Source organism: Xiphophorus hellerii, unplaced genomic scaffold (genome assembly GCF_003331165.1).
Source record: "Xiphophorus hellerii strain 12219 unplaced genomic scaffold, Xiphophorus_hellerii-4.1 PGA_scaffold_78__1_contigs__length_500000, whole genome shotgun sequence".
Lineage (NCBI taxonomy): Eukaryota > Metazoa > Chordata > Actinopteri > Cyprinodontiformes > Poeciliidae > Xiphophorus > Xiphophorus hellerii.
The window spans coordinates 265805-283517 of NW_022587653.1; the positions used below are offsets into that span (position 1 = coordinate 265805).

The 17713-nt window shown below is 37.7% G+C and overlaps 2 protein-coding genes across 2 annotated transcripts in view; one reads left to right on the plus strand and one right to left on the minus strand.

Moving 5' to 3' along the window:
- Positions 1–3737: 3737 nt before the first annotated feature.
- LOC116716673 (creatine kinase M-type-like) lies at positions 3738–12056 on the plus strand. The gene is made up of 9 exons (XM_032557491.1): positions 3738–3863; positions 5122–5231; positions 5332–5428; positions 5581–5735; positions 6768–6900; positions 6975–7146; positions 8268–8391; positions 9699–9888; positions 11494–12056. Exons 2-9 carry the CDS (start codon positions 5133–5135, stop codon positions 11670–11672), a joined length of 1149 nt encoding a protein of 382 aa, XP_032413382.1. The 5' UTR covers positions 3738–3863; positions 5122–5132; the 3' UTR covers positions 11673–12056.
- A 4110-nt stretch (positions 12057–16166) lies between these two features.
- Positions 16167–17713, minus strand: part of LOC116716652 (histone-lysine N-methyltransferase PRDM16-like) — an 11482-nt gene continuing 9935 nt past the window's right edge. The window contains exons 6-7 of the mRNA XM_032557463.1: positions 17338–17377; positions 16167–16515 (exon numbers count right to left, since the gene is read on the minus strand). Of these exons, the coding sequence (XP_032413354.1) occupies positions 16167–16515; positions 17338–17377 (389 nt within the window). The remainder of the gene's footprint in view (positions 16516–17337; positions 17378–17713) is intronic.

Sequence of the window (17713 nt, forward strand, 5' to 3'; positions counted from 1 at the left end):
AAATTGCTTGCTTGCATTACCCGGTTTGGCCCAGCTCACACAAGCCGGGCCAATAAATGCGGAAGAACCGTGCAGGATTTGGTAACAGAGACAAATCTGGCTGGGGTCAAGTAGGGAAGAACTGGTTAAAGAAACACCTGTGAAGAAGGGACTATAGTGTACCAGAAGGTACGGACCCATGATGTACTGCTCAGTGTAAACGAGGACTAAGATTATCATCAGTTGAAACAAGCCAACATGAGTACATGTCATTCGTATTTGCTTTAATTTTGGCAACAAATGAAAGAAGATTCAAACTATGAACCCCAGATGAAAGGACTGGTTAGGATGCATCATGCGTCAAGTCTCAAGCTTGCTGCAAACAGGAAACTGCTGCAACATAATTGTTGAGTTTGAGGCTAAGAGAATATCAACCCAGAAAGATGCTGCTGTTGAATGAATGGTCTTCATTCATTCAACAAAACCGTTACTTTTAGCACATAGTTTGCATCGCAGGTTGCTGTTTTTTATTGCAGATGTTATTTTGAGAACTATGAAAGATCGGGTCTTCTTCATTCCACTCATGTGAAGGTTTGCGTCTACTCATGTCCACACAGTTATCTAACAAATGCCTAAGTCTATTTGTAGGCTCCTCCAACTGCTAGCATAATTTCTTGCTACTTTGGATCAGGACTTGCATGTCTGAAAGTGTCAACCGGGGTCAAAGATTAGGAATCCAAGGAGACTGTTCCCTATTGATCACTCAGAGTGTAAGATGTAGGAAGAAAGACCTTTAAATTCTCTGTTTTTCATTCATCGTCTTGCTGTTCTGTGTGAAAATTGGCCTTCTGTGTTGGTAAATTATCTTGGCAGCCAAAACAGTCAGTTGGTCCTGGCAGTACTTGAGTGTGAACTTGTTAATTCATGTTTCCTCCCTGCTCCCCGAGGCCCACGCTGCGAATGAGAACCTGCCATCGGACTCAATACCAACCAACCAAAAATGGTTTTATGTAATACAGGGTGATCCCTGCAAAGTTACTCAAACTGCAATCCAGGAATTTCTTCTTAAAACACAAAATTACAGTCAAAACATGAAATGCTTACAAACTAATTTGATGTAAAACCCACGGATGCTACAGATTCTCGATGCATTCAATTCACTCGCCTAACAAGGAAGTGTTTAATTTATACCAATAAACTAATTTCAGCCTTCCTTTATTCATCTGTGTTGAATAAAGGAATGTTTTGCATTTTATTCTGAAAAGATTTGGGTAACTTAACATAAAGTCCCTGATTTATGTAACTGTTCCTGAGAGTCTGTCTCTGTGGGGCAGCTGCAGAGCTTTGGGCCTTTTTGGTTCTGCTTTGGGGGGTTGCATATGTGTGTTTGGGGAGACAGGAGGTTGGTGCTGGGGTATTGAGTGACAGTCTAAACTGGGATACTGGACCAGTGCCACAAAGGTAAGTGAGCTGCAGAGCTAACTGGTCTGAATGGGCAGTGCATATCACATGTCTGTCAGTATGACCTTTAAGCTTTTATTAAGAGGGCGTGGCTGTTAAAGCATGCAATGCAGAGTGAAAATCGGAGTTTTAAATACATGGCTTGTTTTTGTTATTTTGACAGTTTTAGAGAAACATTTTGCATTTGATCTTAAATATGCTTTTTATTTTAAAAAGTTTCTCACTTTTTTTGAATGCAGTGATGCTTTTCTGGGCAAGTTTCTTAACACACTCACCAAACAATGTTGACAAAGCTGGACGACAAGGTGCTCCCAACTCCACGTAGCTCTTTTATTGTGCCAAAGTGCTCTTGGACACTTGACTGGTTCAAGTTTCAAACTAACAGCTGGCTCTAAGCACATGAGGTGCAGCTGACCCCTAACTGGGCATACCCTCTAATGCTGCCCCATTGTTAGTTGTTATGGTAATCTGCATTCATTCATAGGAGACTGGAGCTCACACAGCCAGCCTCGTGCAGTGACATAGAAGGAGACTAATTTGGAAAGTCATGTCTGTGGATGGTCAGGATACAGCTGTGAAACTGGAGACTAGCGTTGATTTAGAGCAAAGAAGCTAAAGGAAGGAGTGACTGTGTGAATCCCTGCACTCCTGAACACAACACACGTATGCTAATTTCATGCAACAAACTTATGAATAAGCAAAAAATATATAAATTATACTTCTGTTTTTGGCTGTATGTCCTTTTCTGCACATTAACTATATCTAAACATGTACTGGATATCTTCTATCATAAAGTTTTTACCATGCTTAGAACAAGGCAAGAAAATAGTTTTGCTACATAAAGTTAGATATCATCAGCATAGCATGTCACTTTAACATGTTTAAATGGTTTTGATTATGTGGGAAGTAAAAAAAAACAGTTTGAACTTTTTAATGATCAGTTGCATAATCATTAGCTTCCACAATGTTTACTTAATTAAGCCAAAAAGTTGTGATAAATTCAACAAAAACATAGAAGTTTTGGATGTCTTAAAATCCAAATACTGCAACCTGTAGGGATTTCAGTCACATTGATAAAGTCTATAATATGATTAGTTATAGACTAATCTATTATTATATAATGAAGTATTCACAGCCACCAGTTGGTTTCAGATGATTGTGTTCTAGAAAACGGTCTATTAGTCAGACACAACAAAGATTTAGCTATTTGCCCACAGTAATATGTTGGAAGGAGTCACGGTAAGATTTTCAAACCAGTGGTGGGCACTGCTAACTAAAAACCTAGTCACACTAACCCCAAAACACTAATCATAAACATTAGCACTGCTAACACTAGACATAGTATTTAGCATAGGCTAATGCTAAAGCCTCCCTGTATGATTGAGCTTCTTTCACTCATGTTTTCAGTTGTTTGGTTATTGAGTATCAACTCCTAAAAAAATTTAGATTAATTAAAGCCACTGTTTGTTTATGTCAGTATTATATTTTTCTGTGTATCTCATGTGTTCATTTCTGGCCAGAACGTAGAATAAAAGTCTATTTTGAAAGTCTGACTTTCAAACATTAAAACACCAAGGGTCAAGCATGACAGCGGGAATTCCCAATAAATTCAGACTTTTTTCTTAAAGCAATTTTTTAAACTCATAAAAAGGTTTTAAATCTTTGACATTTCTGCCAATGTTGAGTAGATGTAAACTGAATAAGAGGAATTTTTCCTTCTCTGATCTACCAAATATTTTGAACTTGCTATCACTATGCGTCACAACACGACATTTCATTCAAAGAACAGAGTCAAGGAACCTGAATTCAGAACATGCCGAGTAGCAGAGTCATACATGAACTGAAATCTAATCTGTTCTTGCTATCAGGATTATGTAATCAAAGTTATTTTAACTTCTTAAAATGAAGACGGAGTTCCAGTAACAAAGACACCAAGCAGGGTAAACTCTCCACAGGTCCAAACTTTTCAATCTTGAGTTAATATCAAAGTAAAATTTAGATTCTTGGTTTAAAATACTGTAAAGAGCATTTGTTTATGTTCATAAAATAAAAATAACAGCTTAAGACACTTAAACTGAATGCATTTTGCATGAATCTGATGTGATTGTGTTCCCTTTGCTGATTTCTGAGCAGCAACCAGGAGGCAGAGGGTGAAAGGTTGGACCAGGCGCTCGCAGCTGTTGCCTCGCCTCTGCTCTCCAGCTCTGTGTGACGTTTGTTCTTGCCTTTTAGGAGCCCATCCATGCCCAGAAAAGCTGCTTCAACCAATGGAATGAGGGGACCCCAGACTCAGCCATCCAATAGTTACAGAGATCTGGGTATAAAGGCTTTAGTCCATCACCTGTCAGAGCTGGGCAACCCCTACATTGGGCGAACAGGATCTGATCCCAGGATTTGTTACTTCTTTCTTTTCTCCTAAGCAGGTAATAAAGTAGCAAACTGATATTTTTAGATGAAAATTAAGGTGTCGAGGATTTCAGCAATCATTTGGTCAAAACAAATTCCTTGCTTCTTCCTAATCTAGACAAAACAAATGGAAATAAACTATTTTTACTTAACTTCTAAAACTTTTTCTTTTGAAAGACTTGAGTCTTTTTTGCATAATAAGTCAACCGTGCAATAGGAGAGTGTCATGCAAACAGTTGTGGCTATCCATCAGCTGCTGCTGACGCCTGCAGAACAGCACTAGAGTCCATCTCTGAATAGTTTAGGGAGCTTGATTTAGCCGTTGGAAGGTAAGGAGGCATCTGTGCGGAATGCATGCTTTGACCTTTTGGAGTACCGGGTCTCATGAGTCTGATGCACTTCCACAAGCTGACCTTACAGAGACTGGTAGTTCAGACTATTAACTGATTGATTCTGCAGCTGCAACCTCGCAAGGTGCAGCCTTGCATTTAAAAAGTCGATGTGCAATGCTTGAAGGTCAACAGAGCACTGCAAAAACACAAAATATTACCAAGTAATTTTGGTCTAGTCTCTAGAGCAATTAGCTGTATCACTTGAAATAAGACAAAACTAAGTTACAAGAAACTTTTCAACAAAAGATAGGAGTTTGTTTTAAGTGAATAATTATTTCTTAATATTGATGAAAAAGTTTTAGTTCCACCGGCAGATTATTTCACTTATAACAACATAGTTTTTCCATATTATAAGTAAAATAATCTGCCAATGGATGTGGAATTTGTTCAATATTAAGGAATTATTTACGTAAAACAAGCTCCTATATCTCGCTGAAAAGTTACTTGTAAATTAGTTTGGTCTTATTTCAAGTGTACTAGGATATTTGCACTAGAAACTAAACCTAACTTACTTGGTAATATTTTGTGTTTTTGCAGAGAGAATAGGTTAAATATGGGAAAAAAAGGTGTTCAAAACTGATTGGTTTGGTTGTTGGTTTTATTTAAAGTGCAAAACTAATCGGTGTGGTGCTATTTATAATCTAGCCTGTCTAGAAGAGACAGGTGGTGAGACATGCAGGCAGTAAGAGTCTCCGTCTCACTCCAGGACTCAAGGAAACGCATACACATTGTTTCCTTGACAGACTATATTTAAAATCTGACCATTTTATGTTGATATTTGAAGACTTTTCAACCGTTCCTTCTAATCACCAGAGTAACCAAAGCCTGCGCTTCCCTGCACATGAGATTCTTAGAAATTAAAACCTCCTCTCCACTTCCTCAGACAAAGTAAGAATGGCAGCTATGAAGAACTGCCACAACGACTACAAGATGAAGTTCTCCGTGGATGAGGAGTTCCCCGATCTCTCTCTGCACAACAACCACATGGCCAAGGTACGTCGTCATATTTAGCCTCAAAGATTAGCCTTTAAACAAAACTAGCTTCCAACAAAGGAAACGGAGTAGGTGAGGTATTTTGTGACATCTATTGCAGGTACTTACCAAGGACATCTATTCCAAGCTGAGGGGCAAATCCACCCCTAGTGGCTTCACCGTGGATGACGTCATCCAGACTGGTGTTGACAACCCAGGTAAGGACACAGTCGTCTGCAAAGAAACAAACACAACAGCAGATGTCACGTTCAAGACTTAGATTAACTGAAGCAAACATCTGAATAATCATCTTTAGCTTCAAAGATGGTTCCAGGAGGTTTTTCTAATTCTTCAGTATCGTTTCTGTAAGGTCACCCCTTCATCATGACCGTGGGCTGCGTCGCCGGAGACGAGGAGTCCTACGAGATCTTCAAGGAGCTGCTTGACCCCATCATCTCCGACCGTCATGGCGGATACAAGCCCACCGACAAGCACAAGACTGACCTGAACTTCGAGAACCTGAAGGTAAGAACTTGGGTTTAGCCATTTTGGGGGCAAGGGCCAAACTGACACAGTCATGGGGCCCTTCATTCAAATATGACATCATTTTTTCAACCCTTTATTTATCTTACCATAGTCAGTCTTTGATTTTAATTGGTTTACAATGCATCTTTTTTTTGTAATTTGTCTAATTTATGATAAGATCATGTTTCCATCATCTGTAAGTATAAAAGTTACCAATTTGGGTACAAAAAGGTGCTGCCACCTAGTGGATGTTTCATTCCTGAATTCAAAATATCAGTATTTTACTTCACACTGGCTCAATTTAGCATATTGTTCAGAATAAAAACACAATTTTACCTTAAGTATTTAAAATGTGTAATTATGTTTTAGATAGGCTTCTATACTTATCTACAATCTATAAATAAATGTGCACAACCTTTTAATAGTTTTTTTTACAGAAATGTATTTCTTTAGCTACCAAAATGTTAAATCCTGAACATGATTACTACATTAACATGATTATAATAAATTTTGATATATTGTGATTAAATGGTAGGGATGAGGAAAAAAGTTATAGGTACAAAATACTGTAAGAAAAGTATGAAATGTCAAAATGTTAGTATGTCAAATTTTTTAGTTATGCTTTTAAAGTTTTGCAAAACGTTCAATGCAGTTTCACTTTTGAAATGTTAGCATGTTTTTATTAAGTATTTCTTAAGTTATCTTGGCCTAAACTCTTTTAAAATCACATATTTATCACAAATTTAAGAGCAAAAATAATAATATATTATCTTCTGAGGCCTCTAGTCTTCCCTATTTATGTTTTTAGGATGCTTTTTGCACCTTTTATTGCAGAAATGGCAAACAATACAACTTATAAAGTATGTTTAGGAGACCCGCTCAGTAGTTCTTTTGCTGAAGTCACATCAGCAAAATGTCGTAATTTTGTCCATTTTATTTTAGTAAAATTTGAATAAAAAACTTTTCAGAAACCTAAATTTGATGACAATTGAAGCAACAAAAAAAAATTGCCTCTCCTCTTTGCACCATCAGGGTGGTGACGACCTGGACCCCAACTACGTGCTGTCCAGCCGTGTGCGTACCGGCCGCAGCATCAAGGGGTTCACCCTGCCCCCCCACAACAGCCGTGGAGAGCGCAGAGGCATCGAGAAGCTGAGCATTGAAGGTGAGCTTCAAACTGACTCACATCCCCACCTTTACCTTCTCTCTCTGAATATTCTGACACCGTTCCCCCTCCAGCCCTGTCCACCCTGGACGGCGAATTCAAAGGAAAGTACTACCCCCTGAACGGCATGACCGACGCCGAGCAGGAGCAGCTGATCGCTGATCACTTCCTGTTTGACAAGCCAGTGTCCCCCCTGCTGACCTGCGCCGGCATGGCCCGCGACTGGCCCGACGGCAGGGGCATCTGGTGAGCAGAGCTGCAAATAACCATTATTTTAGTTATCAATTATTCTATCAATTAAGTGATTAATCGGATTGAAATATTGGCACATTCTGCAGCTATTTTGTACAGTTTTGGTTTCATTACAGCTTTGACTATGTTATTTCAGCAAATCATCTTTTTGTTAAGTCTGTGTGCTCAACAAAAGATGAGTATGTTTTAGTTATCAATTATTCTAATGATTAATTGATTAATCGGATGGAAATATTGGCACATTCTGCAGATACTTTGTACAATTTTGCCTTCATTACAGTTCTGACTGTGTTGTTCTTCCAGAAAATCACCTTTTGTTGAGTCTGTATACTCCAGCTAACGATCAATCGATTACTAAATTAGTTGATCATTTCAATAATCAATTCATCACGATTAATCCAAATAATCACTTCAGAATCTGAACCAGAAGAAACTAAAACAACAACTTAAGAAGTTTTGGGTAAAACATATTTACAAACGAAGATATTTTTTATTTTAAATGCAAAACATACGATTTTTTACAGTTTCGGCTTAATGACAGCTGTGAATGTGTTGTTTCAGAAAATTACCTTTTGTTGAGTCTGTATGCTCCAGTTAAAGATTAATTGGTTGCTAAATTAGTTGACAATTATTTCAATAATCGACTAATCATGATTAATTTGATTAATCATTACAGAATTTGAACCAGGAGGAGCCAGAACTGCCACTTGAGAAGTTCTGGGTTGAACATATTTACAGACAAATTGTTGTTTTTGTATCATAATTGCAAAATGTGTGTATTTCTGCACAGTTTCAGTTCAACTATTGCATTAAATGTGTTGCTCTTTCAGCAAATGGGTATATGTTGAGTCTGTATACTCCAGTTAACAATTAATCATTTAATAACATTAGTTGACAATTATTTCAATAATCGATTAATCACGATTGATCAAATTAATCGTTTCAGCCCCACTGCTCTGATAAATCTTTATAGTAGTCAAACATCCTCTTTGTTCACCAAATAAGAAATTTCTGTTGCATCTTCTTGATTCACTTGGACTGAATCGCCTTATCAAAGTAGAAGCTCCAACTATTTTCTGTTGCACCTTGATTTGAATAATATTGTTATTCTTCAGGCACAACGACAACAAGACCTTCCTGGTCTGGGTGAACGAGGAGGATCACCTGCGCGTCATCTCCATGCAGAAGGGAGGCAACATGAAGGAGGTTTTCAGACGCTTCTGCGTCGGCCTGCAGAAGGTGAAACTCGCCTCATAAACCTCAGAGCTGCTCAGAAACAGACACATAACAGATCCAACTGACTTCTTAAAATACGCCAGATTTGCTGCAGCAGTCAGACTTCTGCTGTACTGATGAAGTGAAAGTCCTTAAAGTGGTCTTGATCGAGGCTTTCTGGAGTTTTAATTGGACTTTGGACATTTTTTAATACATATATTTGATATGTATGTAGATATACGCATTTTTTGACAACAGAAGAAAATTTCCCCTGGTAAGCAATGTATTTAATATAAAAAATATTAAAAAGTTACACCTAGACCAGAAACTGCCAGCCGAACCAGATTGCTAATCCCAAATTAGCTGCCTTACAGTCCTAGACTGTTTTACAAAATATTTCTGTAGAGGGAGAAATTACACATCAGGGTGCATAAAACATGCAACAAAAAAAAAAGTCTTGTTACATTTACAGGAATAACAGCATATATATGTGGAGAGGCACAAACATTTGTCCCTCCTTTTCTCAAATGGAGGATCACTTTATTATTTAGTATCAAATCATAAACATCTGAATATCAGAACATTTCACAGAGCATCACTTTAACATTAAAGTAATTCATCCTGAATGTGAACAATCTGTTTTTTCTGTTGTTTGTAAAATAATTAACAAATAATATGTGGAAGAAGTCCAACAGACCAACTATATTTAATATGAAATATTTAGTTATGAAGCTAAATACATAAATATTTAGTTTCAATATCAATCTTTCATATTTAATAAATTAAATATGCATTTCATATTTAACATTTAATAAGTATTTGATTTAAAAATAAATATTTAGCTTTCACACTATATAATTAGTTCAGAACTAAATATGTATTTTCCAAATTAAACATTTAATTTCCAAACGAAGCAAGTGATTTTCAGACTAAATATTTAGCTTGGTAAATAACTATTTAATTCACCAAACTAAATATTTAGTTTAGAATTCTGACATTTATAAATATATGAATAAAATGGTGAAAATATGACTTTGAGAAATGAACAGCCACATTTTTTTCAGGCTTAATAAACCAAATTAGTGCTGTTAAGTTTTTATTGTGTAACTTTACAAACGGCACCGCATGTGTTGTCAGGTACAAGGACTGGACCGATGGAAAGCATCCGGAAAATACTGAAAACTCATAAAACTGTTAACCAACACCACTTAAAATGGACACTGTGCTTGGAAGCAACGTGAACTTATTTTATGGATTAATAAAAATGAAACCAGCTGTATATGTTTAGGCAGTAATCAAGCCTTACTTCAGTTTCTCTTCATGTTGGTCAGATTGAGGAGATCTTCAAGAAGCACAACCACGGCTTCATGTGGAACGAGCATCTGGGCTACATCCTGACCTGCCCCTCCAACCTGGGCACCGGCCTGCGCGGCGGCGTGCACGTCAAGCTGCCCAAGCTCAGCACGCACGCCAAGTTCGAGGAGATCCTGACCAGGCTGCGTCTGCAGAAACGCGGCACAGGTGCGGCAACCGCTTCCTTTATTCTGCTGGGCGGAAGAACAGGTGTTACACCCAGAGGCGGCTAATAACGAGTAGTTATTTTTTTAAAAAAAGAAAAAGCATCATCTTTACTTCGCTGTGCTTTTTACTTTTACTTGAGTAATTTTATGATGAAGTATTTCTACTCTTACTTGGGTACTCTGTCCACCTCTGGTTACATCATATTCTACGACTGCTGTATATTCTAACAGTAGGAGGCGCTGTTGTGTTTTTACTATCTACTTTGCCACACATGAGCGTCGAAAAAGAGTATTCTGCGCCAAAAACGTAGGGAGCGAAACAAATGCAGAACAAAAATAAAGAAAAATACATGGCCAGTTCTCTTCCTACACTGTATCGTCCAAAACTTTTTAAACTTTGATTGTCCCTTAATTTTTGTCTTTTTTATATACTTAATGAATTAATTGTCCTTTGGGTTTTTAAACCTGAAGTTGAACAAATAATAAAAAGTGATTTCTGATCACTAATAGGTCTATTGTGGAAAAACAGATGGTCTCAGATATTGCAGCCTTATATAGTAAAATACTAAATATTTAAGCTAAACTGCTTCTGCCGATTGTCTTCTTCCTCTTCAAAACAAAAAGTTACTTCTGACCACTGATTCCCTGTCAACATCGACTTATTAAACATGAAGGATTTTGATTGGCTAACGTAGATTTTGCGCTACACTGCCCCCTATGTGTTCGGCATATTTAAAGCAACAATGGGTGCTGTAATTCAGCAGGTTGCTGTGGATGAATACTGTTCTTAAACCGATCAGGTGTGGAAAAGATTATTTTATATGTACACACCTTATTGTTTTCATCCAGAAAATTCTGATAATCAAACCTGGAGGTTTAGGTATTATTAATTCAGTGCAGTGCGCCACAGCAAAGGAGAAAATAACACAGAAAAACCATTGAAGAACAACCATTCTCATTTTCTTGCTCTCTGTGTCGGCTACGCTACACACAGACCCGTTGCCACAGCAACTGAAAACAACGCCACTGATGTATCAGGATTCAACACCAAAACACAAGAACTGAACATTCAGTCCGTTACAGTTTTATGTTCTTAGGCTTGATGTTTAATTTGCGATTATTAATAAGTGATTGCTGTGGTAGCTTAGCTGTCTCTGCTATTAGCTAAGCTAACACAGCAGTGGCTGATTAGCTAATGTAAAAACCTGATTATCTATCAGTTGGTGGATGGGTCGCCTTTTTTTTTAAAAAGTGAACCTAAGCACCGAATTCTGCATCACGTCTACATGTTAAGGTTGTCAAAGTCAAGCTAGCACAGCTAGTTCCCTCTTATTGGCAAATGTTTTTAATTAAAACTTTTTCATGACCTTGTCATCTAGTTGTCCTAGTGTTGACAATTAGTAGCAAAGCACTGCGTCTGTTTTTCTTTTACGTATCATGCATATATTTAGAAATAATCTTTAACTCTAAGATTTAGAGCGTTAAGAACTTGAGAGCTAAAACCAATGCTAGTCATTGTCGATGAGCAGTTTTTGCTCTCCAGCATGGATTTAAAAAGACTCGGCGATGTTTGGACTAGGCCTCATTCTTCTGTTTTCCCCTCCAGGCGGTGTGGACACAGCCTCAGTGGGCGGCGTGTTCGACATCTCCAACGCCGACCGACTGGGCTCCTCCGAGGTGGACCAGGTGCAGCTGGTGGTCGACGGCGTGAAGCTCATGGTGGAGATGGAGAAGAAGCTGGAGAAGGGCGAGTCCATCGACGGCATGATCCCCGCTCAGAAGTAAAGCGGACAGACAACCCATGATGAAATGACTGTCTGTGTTTGTTTTTTTTTTCTATTTTCTAAAAAAAAAAAATGAACATGTAGCCTCGTTGTAAAGTTATTTTACTGGTTTCGGCCAAACGGCTACTTCCTGCTGATGACTTCCTTCCATCCAAAGACACTCCACTTTTCCTTCTGCTCCTTCATTTCTTACTTCTGTTTACTTTTTCTGCCTTTTCTCCCTATTCATCTAATTTCTTCTAACTGAAATCATCTTCCCATCTCCTTCGTAACATCCTGGGATCAACCCATGCATAGTCTGGTCGTGGCTATGTGTGTACTAATTTTTTTTTTTTGGTTGTAAAATATAACTGGAGAATTAAACAAAGCCCCATGTAACAATCAACTCATCCTGTTTTTGTTTTTCTTCATAGAAACCAAAGACACATTTGAAATCTACTGTATGTCTGCTGCTGTAAAAACAGACACATAACCTTTTTTTCAACCTATTGTCTGACATAAGAGACAAATTCTCCTGTTTTAGGTCAAGGCGCTTTAGCGTTACCTTCAGCTAAATACTGTGTTGGTATAGCACTTTAGTTTAACTTCCTCTAAGTACCATGTTAGTAAAATGCCTTAACATTAACTTCCATTAAATACCACGTTTGTAAAATGCTTTAGCGTTAGCTTCTGATAAATACTGTGCCGGTATAAAGCATTTTGTGAAATGCTCTATACCGGCACTAGTGAAAGCTCGTGCCTTAACATTAGCTTCCACAAAATAGTGCATTGGTATAGCACTTTAGCTTTCACTAAATATTGTGCTGATATACTGCTTTTGCTTTATCTTGTATTAAATACTGTGTTGGTATAGTGCTTTAGCATTAGTTTCCACTAAATATTTCATTGGCAAAGGGCTTTAGAGTTAGCTTCTGATACATACTGTGCTGCTATATTGCATTAGCATTAGCTTCCACTAAATTCCATGTCGGGATAGCGCATTAGCTCCTGCTAAATACCATGTTAGTATAGCATTTTAGCATTAGCTTTCACTAAATACCATTTTGGTATATAATTTTATAAAACCTTCCGCTAACAACCATGCTGGTATATCAGTTAGCATTAGCTTCTGCTAAATGCCATGTTAAAGAGCTTTAGCATTAGCAAAACTGCTTACATTATGTGTAAGTTACAAGAATGAACCAGACTTGTGGAGAGCTACCATTCTTTTCCTGGTATGTTAATTTAGATTTTACAATGAGGTTCTGCCTTAAAATATACTTTCTAGTCTGTCTTTGCATAATTTCCCAAATTATTATTATTTATTCTGATTTAATGTTACACGGGGAGGAAAACAAAGTTTATGCATCTTCTCCAAATGTGCATAAAGAAGAAAGAATAAAAATATATCAGAGGTTGAAGGTTTTTATTTTGTGTCACACATTATATCCTAGGAGACATGCAGGACTGCAAGTCGGTCGTTTCTGGTGTCTCAGCCGGCGGTAAGTTGGATTTAAGTAATCAGTGGTCTTGAAGCATGAATTAGTCTGAGAACATTTTGGGGCGAAGAGGCAGAGCAGTAAACAAACAGAAAGTCGAACAACTAGCCTCTAAATCACAGCTTGACATTTTCAGACGCTGACGGAAACCAGTAATCAGAAAACTCCACAAACATTGGTAGATTTTCTTAGAGACGAGCAACAAAGTACCTAAAATAAAACAAAATGGAGAATTTGTTATATCTTAATTGTTACATCAAAGTGATGCCAGGGATTTGGATGTTTGAAATTGGCATTTTGAATCAGGAATCTGATTGGTTAACAGTCTGTAACTTTAATCCAATGGGGGAACAGTCGTACCAGTAGTGCTGGGAAATCTACAGCTTGTATGGAAAAGAACCAAGAAACAACTGAGATTTTCAACTCTTGGCAAAAATTATGGAAGCACAGCTCATGGTGGATGTTTAATAATCTATTAAAAAATCCCAAGTATGTTTGTAACCTGAAAAAACATGAATGACCTTATAATTAATGGAAAATGGTTTCATTTCCCCAGAGAGAGAGAAAAAAAAGAGTAGATAAAAAAGGAAACATTAATTATAATCAACTGTTGTACACAGAGGTGGGTAGTAACTCCATAAATTTACTCTGTTACATTTAATTGGAGTAACTTTTTGGGGAAAAAATACTTTGAAGAGCAGTTTTACTGTACTGCACTTTCAGTTTTTTTACTTGAGTGATATTAGTTTGGGTAAAATCTGGTGTAACAATTTAGCATTAGCTTCCACTGCATGTTAGTATAGGTATTTAGTGTTAGCTTCCACTAAGTAACATGTTGGTAAAGCATTTTATTTAGTGGAAGCTAACACTAAATAGCTTCCACTAAATAAAACAGTTTAGTGTTTTTTTAAAATAACTCCTGTCACTCGAGTACAATTTTTGTGTACTCTGCCGACCTCATATCAGATGTTTTTCGTTACATTGCAAAATATTCTCACTGTGTCATGATTCAGCATTTCTGCCAGGAGTCAAAGTTGTTGCATGTAAAGGCTAAGGTTCAGTCCACTGAAAATGTGAAAAAAAGTGCAAAATCTATTTAAGGATTCCAGAAATATCAAAACTTAACCAGATGAAGTAGATGAAGTCCAGTTGGGTCTAAATCATGCGATACTTGGCTTTGTGGCGCTTTTCTTCTCTAAACATCAACAATCAGACAGTCTGGGCACCGAACAAAGTGAGGGAAGCACCAACTACTCCATTTTGTTCTGAACCAGTTTAACGTCGATGTGGGAGAGAGTTTAGTTTTGCAGTTGGAAGAAAAAGCTGTTGGATTTTTTAAAAGATTAATGAAGGAATTTATTTTCTTTAGTTTTTACAACATAACACAAAGTAAACCAAATCCTGTTCATTATTTCCATGTTGAATTATATTGGTGCCGTAAAAGTAAATAATAATAATGATGTAAAAAACCAGGTTCATCATTGACTGAAGCTTAGTGTTGGGAAGGAGCTCAATATATTTAATTATTATTCTTTTTTTTTATTATTTGGCAGTTTTGCTCACTTCCCAACTACGGTAAAAAGAAAGTACACCCACCTTTAGTTCTAGAGTTTTAAGAAACAGGACAAAATAAGGTGATTTGATATTTACTAGATTGAAAAAATATTTGCATCAAACCTCAAGCTTAGAGAATCACACAAAAGATTAAATGACTGTAATCACATATTGAACTAAATGAACCCCCAATGGAAAGATGTGTGTGGAAAAACTAAATGCTCCCTTGCAATTAAAGGGGAAGTTATCAAATTTCATTGATTAACTGATCCAGATCAGTGTGAAAAACATTTGCTGCCTTGGCAAACCCACACATTTTTTTCTATAAACATTAAGAGTATTCATATTATTTAAGATGGCTGCCAATTTTTATGAATACTTACATTTTACCTCTGCAAAGGTCAGAAAAACCCCAACTGTTGCCTCCAACTTTGTCACTATCTTTAGTGACTTTTCAGATAAACAAAATTGGTAGAGGCCAAATCTGAATAGTCAATTGAAGATTTTTGAAGATTGATGATCTGCCAAAAAACTGCAATCGATGCAGCCCTAAAAAAATCTCCAAAATGCAGTAGTAAAATTAAAAGATCTCATTGTTAAAACGTAAAAATGTTTCATCTGAAAGAAGCTCTGGACAGATGACACCAAAGCAGAAAGTTTTAGAGAAAACCACGCATACGTGGTTTAATACATACAGCCAAGCACGGTGGTGGAGGGATCATGATGTGGGTTTGACTAGTCATTTAATCAACTATAAAGAACTGAGTCTAACAGACTGTTTACTACAAGGTGTTGCCAAAGGAGGCCCTACAGGCTACTAAATCACAGGGTGCACTTAGTTTTTCCATGACACTAATTTTTTTTTTATCTTGGCTTCATGTTTGTTGAATAAATAATGACAATTTTAAAGTCCAAAACAATGTCATTATGTCCTTATATGGCAAACTTTATAGCTGTAAAAGGGTGTACTTACTTTTTACCATAACAAAATGGTGGAGCAAACTTTTCAGCAGGTATCCAGACAGAGGAAACGTAACTACGCTCCATTTAGTCTGTTGGCAGTCCCTGCATTTCTGCATGTCTCCCCCTAGTGGCCGGAGGTTTCCTCTGTGACATCTGCTTCCAATATTGACAAAAGTCGTCAATTTCCTCCTATTTTAAAAGCACTAAGCAAAAAAAATGAACTTATTACACAGAAAAATAATTAAAAAAAACATTTAAATAGCAGCTCTTTAAAAAGGAATGATGACAAGCGACAGAAACAATGTCAACAAGACGTTTTCCGTCATTCTCAGCAACCTGAAGTTAAATCTGAACAAAAAAGAAAGTCCAACTCTATGGCCTCAAGCTGTGTATGTGTGAGCTCAGCGGGGGTCGGAGGTCAAAGGGCCATCTTTAGTCCGTCCGGCTGTGAGTGGGAGGAGTCTGGGAGCTGCGGGTGTTTTTCTGGAGGTGTCAGTCTGTCACCTACCCGCCTCACCTCGGAGCTCCAGCTCCTTCGACACCTTGGCGGCGATGTCTCTGAAGGCCAACGGCGCCCCCCACAGGCGCCTGAACTTCACGCCGCTCTGACCTGGCCCGTTGGGCAGCTGGCAGACCTCGGCCTCAAAGGCCACGCGGGCGCCGGCCGCGCCGTGGGTGCAGGACAGGAGGAACGGGCCGGCCAGGTGGACCTGGCAGCCGCAGCCCTGCACCGCCTCCCGCAGGGCCAGAACCACCTCGGCCGGGTCCTGGGGGCTCCGGACCCTCACATCCCATCCGCATCGGGGGGTCCGGGGCTCGGCCGCTTTTTGATGCCCAGATAGATAGCGACTAGTAGAGAGGAATGAAATTTAAAGAGATGGGAAAGAATGTGTGGTTGAAAAAATGGGAAGAGAGAAGAGAAAAAATTTTTTATCAGATTGTCCACCTGCCTATGGAGGGTATCTTAAATTTAAAGGTGGCTTTTTATTCTTCCTTGAAAATGTTAAGATAGCTCTAAACAGAACATGTTTTTGCACAAAATCACTCTTAGATAATGAGATTTTAGTCTGCTCAGTTCTGCCTATTTTGAGCTTTTTAGGGTCTCTGTCACTTTAAATCTAAATAAGCTAGCCGTTATATACAGTATATACTGTATATACAGAAGCAAATGTTGATTTGCTTCTGTATATTTTTCATATAAAAATGCCAGACTTTCAATTAAAGTTTTCAAAGACATTTTCTGGGAAGGAAAGAAAAATGGCTAAAGGGAAAGGAAGGAAATGAAAAGGTGCTTTAAAAAAGTATTGGGTATGTAAACTTATTAGACACTATTGCTGCCGTTTGTTTAAATTTTTACCCTCTAACAAATCAGATAGCTTCTCAGTTAAATTGTATTGCATATTTGTCACGTTAAAATTGAAGAAAAAGTTCATAATAGACAAATGTGACCTTTAACTGTGATGTAATAACAATTTATACCCATCAGAACATCAAGATAAAATAAATGCAAATTTACAACAGTTCATCTATAATAACATTAAAACAAAAAACCCCCACACATTTTAAAACCCTTCTAAGATACAAATAGGGTGTAAACATTCATCTTAGTTCTATCACAACACGCTCTACTTCACAGTCTGCATAGATTACATTGACCTGCCACTGTTTTACCTGCTGCTTTTACCCTGAGACTGGGCTGGAGAGGCTGAGGCTGAGAGGAGCAAATGAGAGCTTCAGTAAGATAAACTACAAACTACCAGCCACAGATGTACAGGAAACAACAGATGTAATCCTGCTGGATTCCTGTGAGCAGCATCTCACAGGAATGAATGTTTCAATTACAAAGATAGAGAAACAAGGAAAAAACTGGAAAATGTCAGAAAAAGGAAAGAGGAAAAACGAAAAGGGTAAATAGAAAAAAAAGGAAAACGGAAAAAGAAAAGGAGGATAGCAGGAGAAAAGGGATTAGAGAAAAAAGTGAAAACTTACAAAAACAATTAAGAGGAAAAAATGGAAAACAGACTAGAATAGGAAAAAAAAGTAGAGA

What these genes read in the sequence shown, in the direction of transcription:
- LOC116716673 (XM_032557491.1), top strand. Translation starts at nt 5,133, where the DNA reads ATGGCAGCTATGAAGAACTGCCACAACGACTACAAGATGAAGTTCTCC. An exon ending in ACAACAACCACATGGCCAAG is followed by an intron (nt 5,232 to 5,331) that starts GTACGTCGTCAT and finishes CATCTATTGCAG; the next exon opens with GTACTTACCAAGGACATCTA. An exon ending in CCCGACGGCAGGGGCATCTG is followed by an intron (nt 7,147 to 8,267) that starts GTGAGCAGAGCT and finishes GTTATTCTTCAG; the next exon opens with GCACAACGACAACAAGACCT.